Source organism: Xiphophorus hellerii, chromosome 23 (genome assembly GCF_003331165.1).
Source record: "Xiphophorus hellerii strain 12219 chromosome 23, Xiphophorus_hellerii-4.1, whole genome shotgun sequence".
Taxonomy (NCBI): Eukaryota; Metazoa; Chordata; class Actinopteri; order Cyprinodontiformes; family Poeciliidae; genus Xiphophorus; species Xiphophorus hellerii.
The window spans coordinates 15,199,838-15,213,238 of record NC_045694.1 but is presented as its reverse complement, the minus strand read 5'-3'; the positions used below and the strand labels follow the sequence as shown (position 1 = coordinate 15,213,238).

General features: G+C 37.1%; 1 protein-coding gene across 4 annotated transcripts in view; it reads right to left on the bottom strand.

The window, feature by feature from the left end:
- pcdh11 (protocadherin 11) overlaps window positions 1-13,401 on the bottom strand; it is a 163,638-nt gene that overhangs the window by 54,374 nt on the left and 95,863 nt on the right. For 2 of the 4 annotated variants that reach the window (XM_032554871.1, XM_032554873.1), the window contains 2 exons: window positions 12,680-12,751; window positions 5,128-5,326 (listed from right to left, as the gene is read on the bottom strand). In XM_032554871.1, the coding sequence (XP_032410762.1) occupies window positions 5,128-5,326; window positions 12,680-12,751 (271 nt within the window). The remainder of the gene's footprint in view (window positions 1-5,127; window positions 5,327-12,679; window positions 12,752-13,401) is intronic. The other 2 variants (XM_032554872.1, XM_032554874.1) reach the window with 1 other exon arrangement.

The window sequence follows — 13,401 nt, the reverse complement described above, 5'->3', positions numbered from 1 at the left end:
TTTGTCCTTGCTGTCAAACAGTGGACCAAATTCTTATTCTCATGGCGTTGCTAATGAAGTCATGAAACTTGGTTTTGCGGGTCACGTGTTTTATGGGTCTAGAGAAGACTTATTTAGAAAAAGGCAGTTTGTTCCCTCCAAGTTAGCAGGTAGTTTTTGCCTTATGCTGAAGAATTGGTCTATCTTGGTACCTGGTTCATGAGTTATGCTCAGATGGGACAGGAGGTGGACAGATGAGTTGGAGCCTTGTCTGCTGTTACGTTCTGGTCATGGTGAAGAAAGACCTAAGGCCACATCCTTCTCAATTTACTGCTGTCTTTATGTTTCAACCCTTACCTACAGTCATGAGACATTAGACGTGGATTATGACTGAAAGAACAAGATCATGGATACAATTGGTTAAAGTGGGCTTTAACCAATTGTTAAAGCCCACTTTAACAATTGGGTAGCTGGACTCAGCTTTAGATTTATGGCAAGAAGCTTGGGCATCCGGAGTCGGCTTAGAGTAGAGCTTCTGCCTTTCTGAATGTAAAAAGTGTAAATTGAGGTGTTGTATGCATCTGATTGGAATGCTCCTGAAGGCCTCCCATTGGAGGTTATCCAGGGACATGTCACTGGGAGAAGAAACCTAAGAGATCTAAGAACAAGTTGGCGGTACTATGTTTCTCATCTGGCCCGGGAGCACCTCTCCCAGAAAAAGCTGTTTCTCTCATTGTGCCGTCATCTCTAAGATCCATGCTTGATAAAATAAAAAACAGTTGAACTTCAATCATGATCCAGATTTAAACTGACTACCATATATTGCTATGTAGATTTTCTTACAAAAGAAGTTTCAAAAGTTAAGCTCCTATGACCAAGTAAAACAGCCTTTTCCAAAGACTAAAAGGCTTCAAATTGTGCTATCGTCTTATCGGACTACTTGTCTCTTGGCATCAGAAATCATAAAATATTCTGTGGATAAAAATCACTCACAAACAACTGATCACAATCTGTAAGTTGAAAAACTTGAACCTTCTTGTCAAGTCTTTAGATTTGCAATGCATCATGGACTACGTTTAAAACTTTAATCTTATTAAACTTGCAGTATTTAAACGGGATTGGCTTATTTTAATAGCAGATTAGATCTCAGACAGACAAAGTGGTCATTTGAAAGCCATATGCTACAGATTAACATACGGCACTTTGCTGTATGGCTTTTCTCATGTGTCTTTGGGAGACTAATGCCCCACATCGGAACCGCTTTTAGTGAGCTGCTTGTAAGTGGGCAAAAAGCACAAGCTCCTAAATCCCCAAAACTCAGACAACAGGAGAAAGAAATAAGTGTATTACAAATCATCAAGAGGAAAAAATAAAAAACATGTATTGTTAGAAAAATGTTGGGGATTTAGAGTCAGGGATTTGTTCCCACTTTGGTAGACTTTGTCTCAAGGCTTAAAAGTGATTGTTGTTTTCCACATGATGATTTGTATCATTTTTTTATTGCATTGAATGTCAGAATTGCTGGGATGGCATTAACTGAGCAGCAAAGATAAAAGAACAAATAAAAAAAAATTCAGTCCAAAAGTAGCTTAACAGAAGCCAAGAAGTCAGTGGTCACTGTTAAGACAAATATCAACATAGCCACAGATAAAAATGATTTAGCTTAACTGGGTCAAGCATTATGTTCTAATATCCAGACATTGTGCTATTTGCAATCCTGGGAAATATGTGTCAAAACAAATTGAGTTAAATTGTGGGAGAGTAAAATCAACTGTAACTCAAAATATAAAGGAAATGCACAGTAAGCAAAATAAATATTGTTCCTTTGCTGAGGGAGGGCATATATAATTTTCTGTCTTTTACATCACAAAGCTCAAATTAATCTAGAAGGTCAGATACAATTTAAATGGTTGGAAATTTTAATGCCATAAAAGGTTGTCAAATATGTGAGGAGGCTGGATGCAAATTATGTTAATCTGTTTGTTGGGACAGAGATGGAGCAATCAAACCTTTCAAAACAAAATGTGACAAGAAAAGGCGACGGCACAAGAGTGATGGCAGGGTGGCGAATAAGGCCTGGAGGGGGAGGCAAGAGCCCATAAAATGAACAGCCACCCAGCTCATAAATAATAGAAACATAAAATGTCATATGAACTTTATTTCAAGAGAAGGTGGTCTAATAAAGATGCAGGTTTAAAGAGGAGTCGAGAAATTCATTGTCATAAGAAGGCCACGTGGCTTGCCTTTGGCACAGAAAATTATTCAGTGCGAGTTGACATTCAGATCCAAGTTGCACCTTTACAAAACAATACAACTTGTGACTCCAGAAACTATGCTCCTACCACTCTGGTTTAATATCTTTATTTCTTTTGGTTCACTTTCAACCCCTCTGCTACATTTCCTTTTTTTTCTGGTTCTCCCTGCTTTACAAATTGAGACAATATGATAAGAAATTGAAGCCGCCGTGCCGTCCTGGCGCTCATTGATAAAACCATATCTAATCCATCTTAGGCCCCCTTCTGTCACCAAACGCACTCATCTCCGAGACCGTCAATGCACACGAGAGCTGTCTTCACTTTGAACTGAGCAGAACAGAGTCAAGAGTTTATCTGACTTAACTTGTGGAAGACAAAACGAAGCAGGGTGATTCAGACGACTGTCTCAGAATGATGCAAAAAATGTCAGAGTAAGCACGATATTCAGTTGCACTTGATCGTAAATGTTTAGCTGGAATTCACATTGATTGTAAATTATGTAGTGTCTGGATTTCAAAGAGCCTTGTAGGTTCCAGAACTTTAATATATGTGTTGTGATACTGGTGAACAATATGAGTATGGATATTTAATAAATCTCCCCATTCTCTTTAAACACTGTCCTTGAATATGATCACGTCTTGTCAGCTTCAACAAGCTTTTAACACTTTATCAGTGAGAATTACACTGACATCCGTAAAATCGCTGTGATAACAGGGGATCAGAAGGAGCTTTGTGGTCAAGTAACTAAAAATAGCTGTTCTGATATCCAATTACTGACATTAGACTCAGGCATTGCGCTCACTTTATGGTGCTTCTTAGTGAAGTGATTTGTAAAAATACACAAGCATTTATCACATCAGCATTGCTCCTGACCTAAAAACTAATGCACTTCGGCAAACACGGCCCAGGGAAAAATGTGGATAATAACTGTATGTTTGAGTTGTTTTATGAAGTATTACATGTTTATGTCTCTGAATATTAATGAAACGTTGAATAATTGCATCTGCGTCTAAATGAATCACATACATGAATCACCGCCGTCGACACTGTGCATGCATTAAAACGAACAGTCTGGGAGAAAGTGGTTTGATCCAAGGATGTATGTTTAAGTATTTGTTGTTGTATGAAGTGGTATAGGTGCATTAAAAAACATGGGGTGAGTTAAGTTATAAAATGCACTTCCTACGGGGAAAGTTTTTCCATATTGCTAAAACCTCTGTATGAAAATGATGAAGGGTGTCAAACCGACACTCCAGCCTCAGAAATGCCAGACCAGCTGCTAGGGAAGAACCAGGGCCTGTTGTCTCACAACAATGACACAGTGACTGTACTACATGTGGGTGTATGCAAAGCTATCTGTTTGTTGCTGTCCTGTGTATTCTTTTTCCTTTTTTCAGCTACATAGAATGAAAAACATTCTTTGACAGGTAATTCAGAGTTATGTTGAAAGCAATGCTGAGAATTACACACACAGAACCACAGAAGGACCAACGGCATGTGCAGAAATGAGCCTTTGTCCTGTCTGCAGAATGTGATGCAAGGTGACCTGAAGAAAATAAAATCTGATTCACTAGAACTGGAATATCCATCTTGAACAGAGGAAGTGGCACTCAGAATAACCTTGTCCATTCTGTGGTGAGGCAAAATAATTTCGTCAATATCATTGCTGCTGATAAAAACGCTTTGGATTGCCAATGCCAGTGGTAGAAAATTTCCTCTTTTTTCCCCTCCAGCAAGTTTCTTGAACAGGGATAAAATAAAAAAAAAGAGAGAAAGTATTGTATATGCATGAGGGAGAAGTTGACGCACTTTTATGGGGAACATCGCTGGGCAGTAAGCCATGCAGTGACAGCTGTCTTGTGAATCATTTACGAAAATCTCAGCAACAAAGTTCCCACCTCAGGGGTACAATTCACAGCATTCATTATACAGCCAAGCTCTCACCATTTACAAAAATCAGCCCTACAAAATTTATTTTCTTTAATAACTGTAGCTTGGTGCTAATTAACCCATTTATTTGTGAATCTAAAATGAATGCGGTGGTTTTTGGTTTATTTTCAAGAAAAAACTGTGAAATAGAACACACAGAATATTAGTGCAGTTAAAAAATGTGAAGCATGTGCATCACTGTGGAATACTTCAGTCAGGTTCAGTCAGTATATATTGTGTCTCACACTTTTCCCAATGTGGTGTCAGACTTCTGAGAAATTACTGAAAATGGTCTCTTGTGGGCTTTTATAAACATAGCATAGGCTTCAAAATTCTCAAACTGAGTTTAAACCTTTCTTTAGTTTTGAAAAATACACTTCAGACCATGCTGATTATATTTTGACACATATAGACAAAAACTGTCCAATGTTGTCTGTTCTTATTTACCAAATCACAAGATGCCAGATCACATTGCAATTCACGATTTTCAACCTGTGGTGTACAGCAATATTTTCTTAAAGTGGTTACATTGTCAAATCACAGGAAAATGGGCATTATTATTAGTTAATGTACATTCAGTCGTACAGTCTATTTCAATAGAAAATCTAATTGTTATGACACTGATGGATAACCTTTCATGTTGACTCGTGGTTCCCGCATGCAGTGTCTGTATCCTTAGCCGAAAGCCATATATTCCGTATCAAAAAACATATCTGCTCTTAACACTGGAAGAGCAGTCCAAAATGTGCAGCTGTCTTGTATTAGATGTTTGACAAGAATTGTCTGCATGTTTAATCTTTGCAAGGCTGATTTGTCATAATCAAACTTTAAACAGTAACTTTGAGTATTAGTGCCATCTAAAATCATAGCTGGTAAAATCAAATTATCAGCATTTGAAGTCACAAAAAAACACAAAGTGAAATGTTTGCTTGCTCTCTCAAAAATGCAAAAGATCGCTACTCACTAGATTCAGGATCTGAATTTCCGTCTCCCTCGGTGCGACTATTAGGTGACGCTTGCTCATAGTACTCCTCTTGGGGGAAGCTTAGAGGGAGAGGCTGGGTGGCACTGGCTGTGCTGCTGGGCTCTGCGTCCCCAAGCCCACTGTCACTGCAACTTTCCTGGGAACCATCCGGAAGATGGAAGGTCACACGACGTTGGGTCTATGGAAGATAAATAGACAACAGTCTTATGAGAGACAAGCCATTAAAGAGGACTCATAGTCTTGTGGTTAGTAATTAATTTACTGACGTTAAAATACCATCTCCATTTTGTTTGAGAATAAGCATTGAATTGGAGAACATACAAACTATAAATTGGATGGTATTTTTCTCTTGCAACGGGGTTTAAATGAGAAACTCACAGCAAGATCTACTAAGCTAAAGAAAAAGAGGGAGAAATCTCCTCTGGCGAGGAACATTGTTGTTCAATATTTCAAAATGTAATATCTGAAAGCATTGAGTGCTGTAGTCACAATTCCAGTCACCTCAGTTACACTAAGGAGAAGAAAGAAAAAACAGAGGTAGCTTATCTCAAAACAATGCCACATTATTCCAAAAACTATCTGCATGTATTTTATCATTTGAGCTAGGTGAAAAAAAACAGTAGTGTTTTGTCTTGGTAGCCATTTCTTCTGTGCCCATGAGGGGGTGTGTTTGTGTGTGTGCGTGGGTATGTATGAATATACCATCTTAAAAGCCCCACTGTGTCTCTAAATCAATGTAATTATCAATTCAAAGTGTAACCCTTGACCCTAGTTTCTACTACGTTGACTTTCTTGTGTTTCTTTTGAAAAAAATACTGAGTGGCTCATTTACTGGTCACCGGAGGGAAACATAACAGGAGTGTGCTGTTTTAGGATATGTAGAGCCTGTTATTGAAAAAGCATTCTAGCGAATTCCTCAGTTCAAAGAGGCAAATTCTCCACACTTCCACAAACAAAAACTATTAACATCATCATGAACGGTGGCAGCAATGGTTGTTGATGGGTGGATGGGAACATTAAGAAGATATTAAGTGCCTAAATGTATTAAGAGTAGCATGATTAACACTGCATCGATCATCGTCACCTCCTTCCAACGCTGAAATATGACCAAACTTTATCTTGTCATTAGAGCCGCTAATTGAGAGAAATTGAGAGAGCGACCTCATAACCCAGAACTGCTTCTGGTCTGTTGAGTCTATTGAATTACTTTCCAGCTAATAAAGTAACTGCAAGACTTATAATTGAGGACCTCTTTGATACTCTTCCTGAGAATAGATGGGATGTGTGTTAACAGGTTGAACCATGTCCTAATTTTTCCACTCACCCAATTTAGGCACAAAGGAGGTAGAAAAAAACATGTGCATAGGCTGAGACTTTGATTTGTAAAAGTCGTTGGGATCACATGCGAGTGTGTGTTTTCCTCTGAACAGTGCAGGGCTCTTTGATTTCTCCAGAGGTTTGCAGAAGTTCATGTTGCGACCTTTCTTTGGAGCTAGAAAAGAAAACGGGTCCTGTATGTGGCAATGTGTGATAACACATTAACAATTCTTGGAGTGAAAGAACCACACAGTTTTGGTCACTGATATAGCAACAACATTCAAATAGACACAAAGGTAAATACTTTGACTTTAATGATGGGTAAGTTAGATATTTCATAATCCAGTAACAATTTCTCAAACTGTACTGTCAAAGTAAAACACCTTGGAATTACAGTGACAAATCTGCAAAATAATTAATTTGCCATGATATTTTTTTTAAAAATTATATTCTTAATGTATTTTAGGGGAGTTTGTGATAAAATAAGTGATTGCAGAGTTTCACAAAAATAAAACGTATTTGTTTGTTTTTGCAAAAAATTATCTACACTAAAAATCACTACTATTGACTCTCGCTGAGTAAAAGCTTAGCAGTCCTGTAAAACATAATTACAGGACGAGATGGAGCATGTCTCAGTTTTAAAGAATTTTTAAGTCTTGGCACAGAATCTCAATTGGATTGTACTTTGGAATTTGACTGAGCTATTTTAACACATGAATATGCTTTGATCAGAACCATTTCACTGTAGCTTTGACTGTGTGTTTCATTTTGTTGTCCTAGTCTCTGACACAATTTCAAGTCGTTAGAGCCTTTTAATAGGTTTTATAACAGGACTGTAATTAGCCCCATCCATCTTTACCTCAACTCTGAACAATGTTCCCGTTAATTTTGAAAAGCCTCATCACAGCATGATGCACCATTTTGTACCGTAAGTATGATGCGTTTAGGGTGATGTGCATTATTAGCTTCCCTCAATATGTAGGATTTTGAAAGTTTGGCCTTATACGGGCAGAGTAGCTTCTTTCACAGGTGTCCTGTACATGACTTGTGAGAAACCGTAAAGAAGAGTTTTTAAGACTTTTTTATCAATGGCTCCCTTCTTGGCACTCTTTAAAAGGCCGGATTTACCCTGATTAGTCTGGTCTGTTTCTTGGTCACCATGAGGATGTCTCTTTACTGCTGTTCCCTTGGAAACCTCAAATGTCTTCACAGAACAGCTGTATTTATACTGAGATTAAAATACACACAAATTGAGATTTTTAGTAAAACAGTTGACCCCTTTTTCCCCACATAATTACTTGTTTAATATCACATTATAGAGACTGCTAAAGTGCAAAATGTACTTTTTGCTTTGGCTATTGCATTGCACTTTTATTCAGAGCTTTGTTCAAACTGATAAGACGTCTTTCAAAGTAAATACAACGGGTGTGCAAATGACTATCTTAATTTTCTTCATTGCTATAGCAACAAAAGCAAGATACAAGTCCTGAATTAAAGACATCATTAACACATGCTTCTCTGAGCTCAGGAGGAGGTGATGCTCCTCTTCTCACATATTCCCCCCTTCAGCTACAATATGCACTGATAAATGCATATTGTTTCTCCATATGAACAAACAAGCGTTGTAAAGCAGGTGATTGGAAGATTAAAATAAACTCAAGCTCTAATGAAGGACAGGCTGCCAAAAACCAAGCAAAAAGCCTCATTTGAAAACTATCAGAAAGGGTCGACTAACCTAAATCCACACAATTAGCTCCCTGAAAGCTCAACTGAGCGATTTTCAAACGCCGTGATGTTGAAACAGCCAGCTAAATATTCTATTTACGTGATTCATCAAGATCCTGAGGCAAATCTCTCGTTGTCGGGATTTATTGGTAAGAACGTAAGAAATGAGGAAAATGAGGGAGAAGGAAAGGGCAGGCAGTGAAACAAAGTGCCTTTCAACTGACAACTATGAAACAAAACCTTTATGTTGTGCTGTTTCTATTGGGAAAATAAAGAAATAGTATTCTTATTTTCTCTGGTTTAAATGTTATGTGACCACAATGAAAACAATTAATGGACTTTGTAAAAACAAATCTTTTCCTTTCTTAATTTTACATATTATTTCCTAAGACAAAAAATGAGCCAGATATCTTACTGGCAAGTTACAGAGCTCTGAGTGCCAAGTTTGCAAAAGCTTTCAAGTAGTCTAAATATCTACTTGTTCTCAAACAGCTTTGGCAGCTGTTTCTGAAATTGCTGGAGGATGCAAGCTAAAGCATTGCCCAGGTTCCAGGAAAAGAAAGGGCCCACTACAGAGGGTTGGCAGCACCACAAAAAAAGCACGACTCCCTCTCCACGTGACTGCAATTATTAAAAAACTTGCTCCAACAATGACATCCAGAATCTATTAGAACAAACAGCTGCGCGTGACAATTAGGACATAATCACTTTGCGTAAAGGGAGTGTCTTCCTGTTTTTTTTTTTCAGACTTTTGTTTATTCAAGCTCATTCAAGCTGATGCCAGATGTGAAAAAAAGCCTAATTTGGTTTCATGATGTGCTCAATACCAAGTTATTCAGAGCTACAATATTAATTAGGATTAACTACCATTATTGGGTCTTGAATAAATAAAACTTTTGCTCCCAGTGGTAATGATTGATGTGAATAAAACATTAAGACAAACAAAGCAGAGGAAAACAAACAACCAGGAGTCAAGGTGAGGGTTTTGTCAAGCATGATCACTTATTTAGAGAAGCTGCCAGAAATCCATAAAGCAAAGACAAGCTGCAGTAAGAGATATCAAGACCAAACAAAGCCCTTTGAGTCAGACAAAACACTGCCTTTAGAAGTATGTACACAGAGATAAAATAAACAGCAGAAATGCACGCCAATTTCTAGCATGTAACCTGCCAGAAAATCCTATCCCGCTGCACCCCACCACCAAACACCTCCAGTAACCACGCAGACGAGGCAGGATTCACGGGTTACTAGATTAGGAGTCCGTTACATTGAGATAGAGGACTGGAGGCTAAGTGCCTGCCACCTTGTCCTTTTCTGACCACAGCTCTTTGAGTTTTATTATACCATGCACTTTACCTTGACTATCACTCTCTCCAAACAGCAAAGAAGTCGGCGCAGCACGGAAAAGGACTTGGCTGACAACCACCTCACTTTGAGTGATAAACAGGGACCACTTAGAAGTGAATCAGGGGAGATTGGCTCTGCCATTTCAGATAAGGATCACCTCACGGGCACACCTAGACCTGCATAAATCTGCTCAGAGGAGATGGTGATTTGTTACATCACACATGAAGAGGGAAGAAGGAAAAAAAACCCAGCAAACTATAAAGGAATACCTCAATCCAAAGAGGAGTGTCTCCCCATATTCTATGATGTCAAAAATGTGCATCAACAGAATCTGCTGGCAGATTATATTTTTTCAGAGCTGAGTGTTTTCTGTTACACGTTGTTCCATTGCAGCCCAATAGGTGTTAGGAAATGTGTGTCTGGGGGTGAGCTGATGGTTTAGCAGGAACACGAGTGAAGGTGGTGATTCTGACAAGGGCGTTGGGAGAATGAGGAGTGATTTGTGACGAATCAAATGAATTCTCATCAATTTATTCGCTATTGACTCATATGCGATAGAGATACACTGACCACTATGACAAAACAAAACACATTGCCAATAAGAAGACATGAGAGTTTTGATACAACTGCTAAACCACAGGCTTCGTAAGTTTACAGCTTGAAGATTAACAGATTTTATTGCAATTTTATGAGCTATGACCAAAAACTTTTATAAATTACAAATTTGAAGCGGAAGGAAAACAATCTTTGTTTTTACAAATAATCTGAAAACTGTGGCATAGTTATTCATATAGATCTACTGAATCAAGGATTTTTAGAAATACACTACATTACAGTTACAACTACAACTTTTGGGGGCATATCCTGCCAACTTTGAGCATCTGGAGTGTATCCATCTTATTTCTTATCTGTAGAATAGCTTATGATGAGACAAAATAGATTAGCTTCCCCTCTGATTTGCAATTTGACACGTTTGGAGTTTGACTAGATCATTCCAACACAAGAATTTATTATGATGCAAGTCACGATTATAGTTCTGTTTAGAGTCATTTTTCTATTGAAAGGTGAAGATTAGTCCCAGTCTTAAGTCTTTATTGGATTTTCTTCATAGTTTGTTGTGTCCTGTATTCAGCTCTGTGCCATCCTCCTTCCATCTTGACTTAATCTCAGTGTTCTGTACGTTATTTAAAGCTTTTGGATATGGCTTTATCTGTTCCTGCTTTAAGAACTTTGTCTCAGCTATAGGACTAGATATAGATAATTATATCTAGTCATGAATCCTGATTAATCCAAGTCAGTTAAGTAGTGTACAGTCTTGAAACCATGAGAACTTTCTGCTTTTCAATTCTGACAAGGCAGAAGTTGTCATATTTGACCCTGCATCTCTGAAAAACAAACTGCTTAGTCAATCTCTTGATCTGGATGGAATTATAATAAAGTGAAGAACCTGTGTGTTTTTTGTTTGTTTGAATCCCAAACTAATTCTTCCATTCTTTCATCTCCAGAATTGCCAAAATTAGAAACAACCTCTCCAGGAATGATTCTGAAAAACTACTACATGGATTTATCACCTCTGTAGTTCTTCTCTATGACGAAGTCCACAAAATGCAGTTAAGCCTTCAACTAATCCAAAACTCTGCAGCAAGAATTCTGATGAAAATTAAAGAGAGAGATCGCACTTATCCTATTTAACTTCCCTTCATTGGCTCCTTTTTAAGCCCAGAATAAAATTTAAGATTCTCCTTCTAACATACAAAGCCCTTGATAATCAAGCTATAATAATCAAGCTCCATCATACATCTGATTGATCCAGATGTTCCTAACAAAGCATTTCACTCTCAGACTTCAGGTTTACCGTTCTCTATTTACAGGAGACTACTCTAAGATAACTTTTAAAGACACTTGTATTCAGAGCTATCAGACTAAGATAAGGTTGAATGCAAATGCACATTACTCTGTAAAAATCATATACTCGTCTTTCCACTACTTTATGTTGGTCTATAACATAAAATTCTAATAAAATATGTTGATGTTTGAGTTTGTCTTTGTAATGTGACAGATACAAGATGTTTGGATACAATGTACAGATTGCCAGTATAAATGAATACAGATTACAGACAATAGAAGCAATGCGCTAAAAAAAAAAAGCTAGAAAAGCTGAGCAAACAAACCTTTCTGTACAGAGCCTCATCAATATTTTGCTGAAACTGAATAAAAGTTGGAGCTGCATACCACCGTACGAATTTCAGGTAGAGAAAAACTTTTTTTTCTGTCCTGTTGGCATTGACAAAGGATTGTTTAACCATGTATAAATAAGGTTAGACTCAGACTACCATATATAAAACAACAAATGAAATGGAGCCAAAACGCTCTAATTGCCAGATGCCACAACATAATCAGGATAAATGATAGTTTAAGTATGAAATTCTGCTAAGCTGTATATACTTAGATGTTTAATGAAATGAATACCAGCACAGTTTGTTTCAGTCAGATGCATTATAAATTTTCTTAACTTTCCAAGAAGAAGTGTAGTAAGAAAAAGTTATTTTGATCTATTGCAGATTTTTAATGCATCGTTTGAACAAAGTACCCAACTCTTATCAGTCCCATTCATGAAATGCATCATTATAACACACAATCAATACAGCTGGAAGTTGCATTACAGCCCATTTCCAGTAAGAAATATTATACATAAATGAGATAGCATGGGATGGATGTCCTGTACTTTGCCTTTTTTATCTTATTCCTGAAGAAGTTTCTTTTTGTTTCAAGTAGAATCTTTTTGATGTTACTTCTCTAAACCTACTGACCTCAGCTGAAAATCAATATCTGACCTTTGTCTCTTTTTAAGAAAGTGTGCTACCTGACCAAAAATAACCTTAAAAAATATTCCCTTCTCCTTCAGTTTTTTTAAAAATTAAATCTTACATTTTTGTCAGAAATGAAACACCTGAGTTTTAATTAATGCTGTGATTGCTGTGAACAACTTTCAATGGTCAGTCTCAGGAAGTGTTGAGTGGGCTTTTCTCAAAAAGTCTATAAATACTCTGTTGCAGTGCTAGTTATTCAGAAAAAGTTTGCAGGTATTAATCAGATATTTTAAAATGGTTTTTTAGGATGTTATCAGCAGGCAGTATCTTACCTGCAGTAGATAGTTGTCTGAAAAATCCAGGTTTGAAGAAAGATTTCTCATATTTCTCACCACAGAGTCAAGCTAAAGGCAAATTAGAGTGGGGTCAGTAAAAAAAAAAAGATTTTTCCACCACCTTAATTGCACAATTATTGACACACATTAGCTTATAAACATTACCTCCCCTATATTTTTTATTACATATAAATAAGACTACGGTTATTTGTTGGAAGGCTGGAGAATACTGTGGTAAATATCTTAAGCAAATGGTAAACAGTATAAAATTGAAAAATATTAGACATATTGGTACTGGTGCAATTTTCAGTTAAAATAACCCTAAAAATATCTTCAGAAAACTTCATTCTATAATACATAATATCAGCTTAACATTTTATATCATCATTTAGATTTTAAATGAGATATTTGAAATCAGTGGGTTTTCTTTTTTAAGGTGAGAAAACTTTGCATTGGAACAGGGTCCGCTTTGACTACTACTGTGGATAAGATAGTGACTGCTCTAATAGGGTCCACGTGTTTCCATGTTGAGATTCCATATGCTATGTAAATTGTTTTTTCATTTCTTGGAAATGAAAACTTGACTGGCACAGTATATTGATTCACAGTTGTCATTGCAAGATTGAGATGGAAATAGATTGCTTGATTGCATTTTTGTGTTAAGATCTCATATCTACAAAACAAGTACAAAACATTCCAACTCTGAATGGCAACAATGT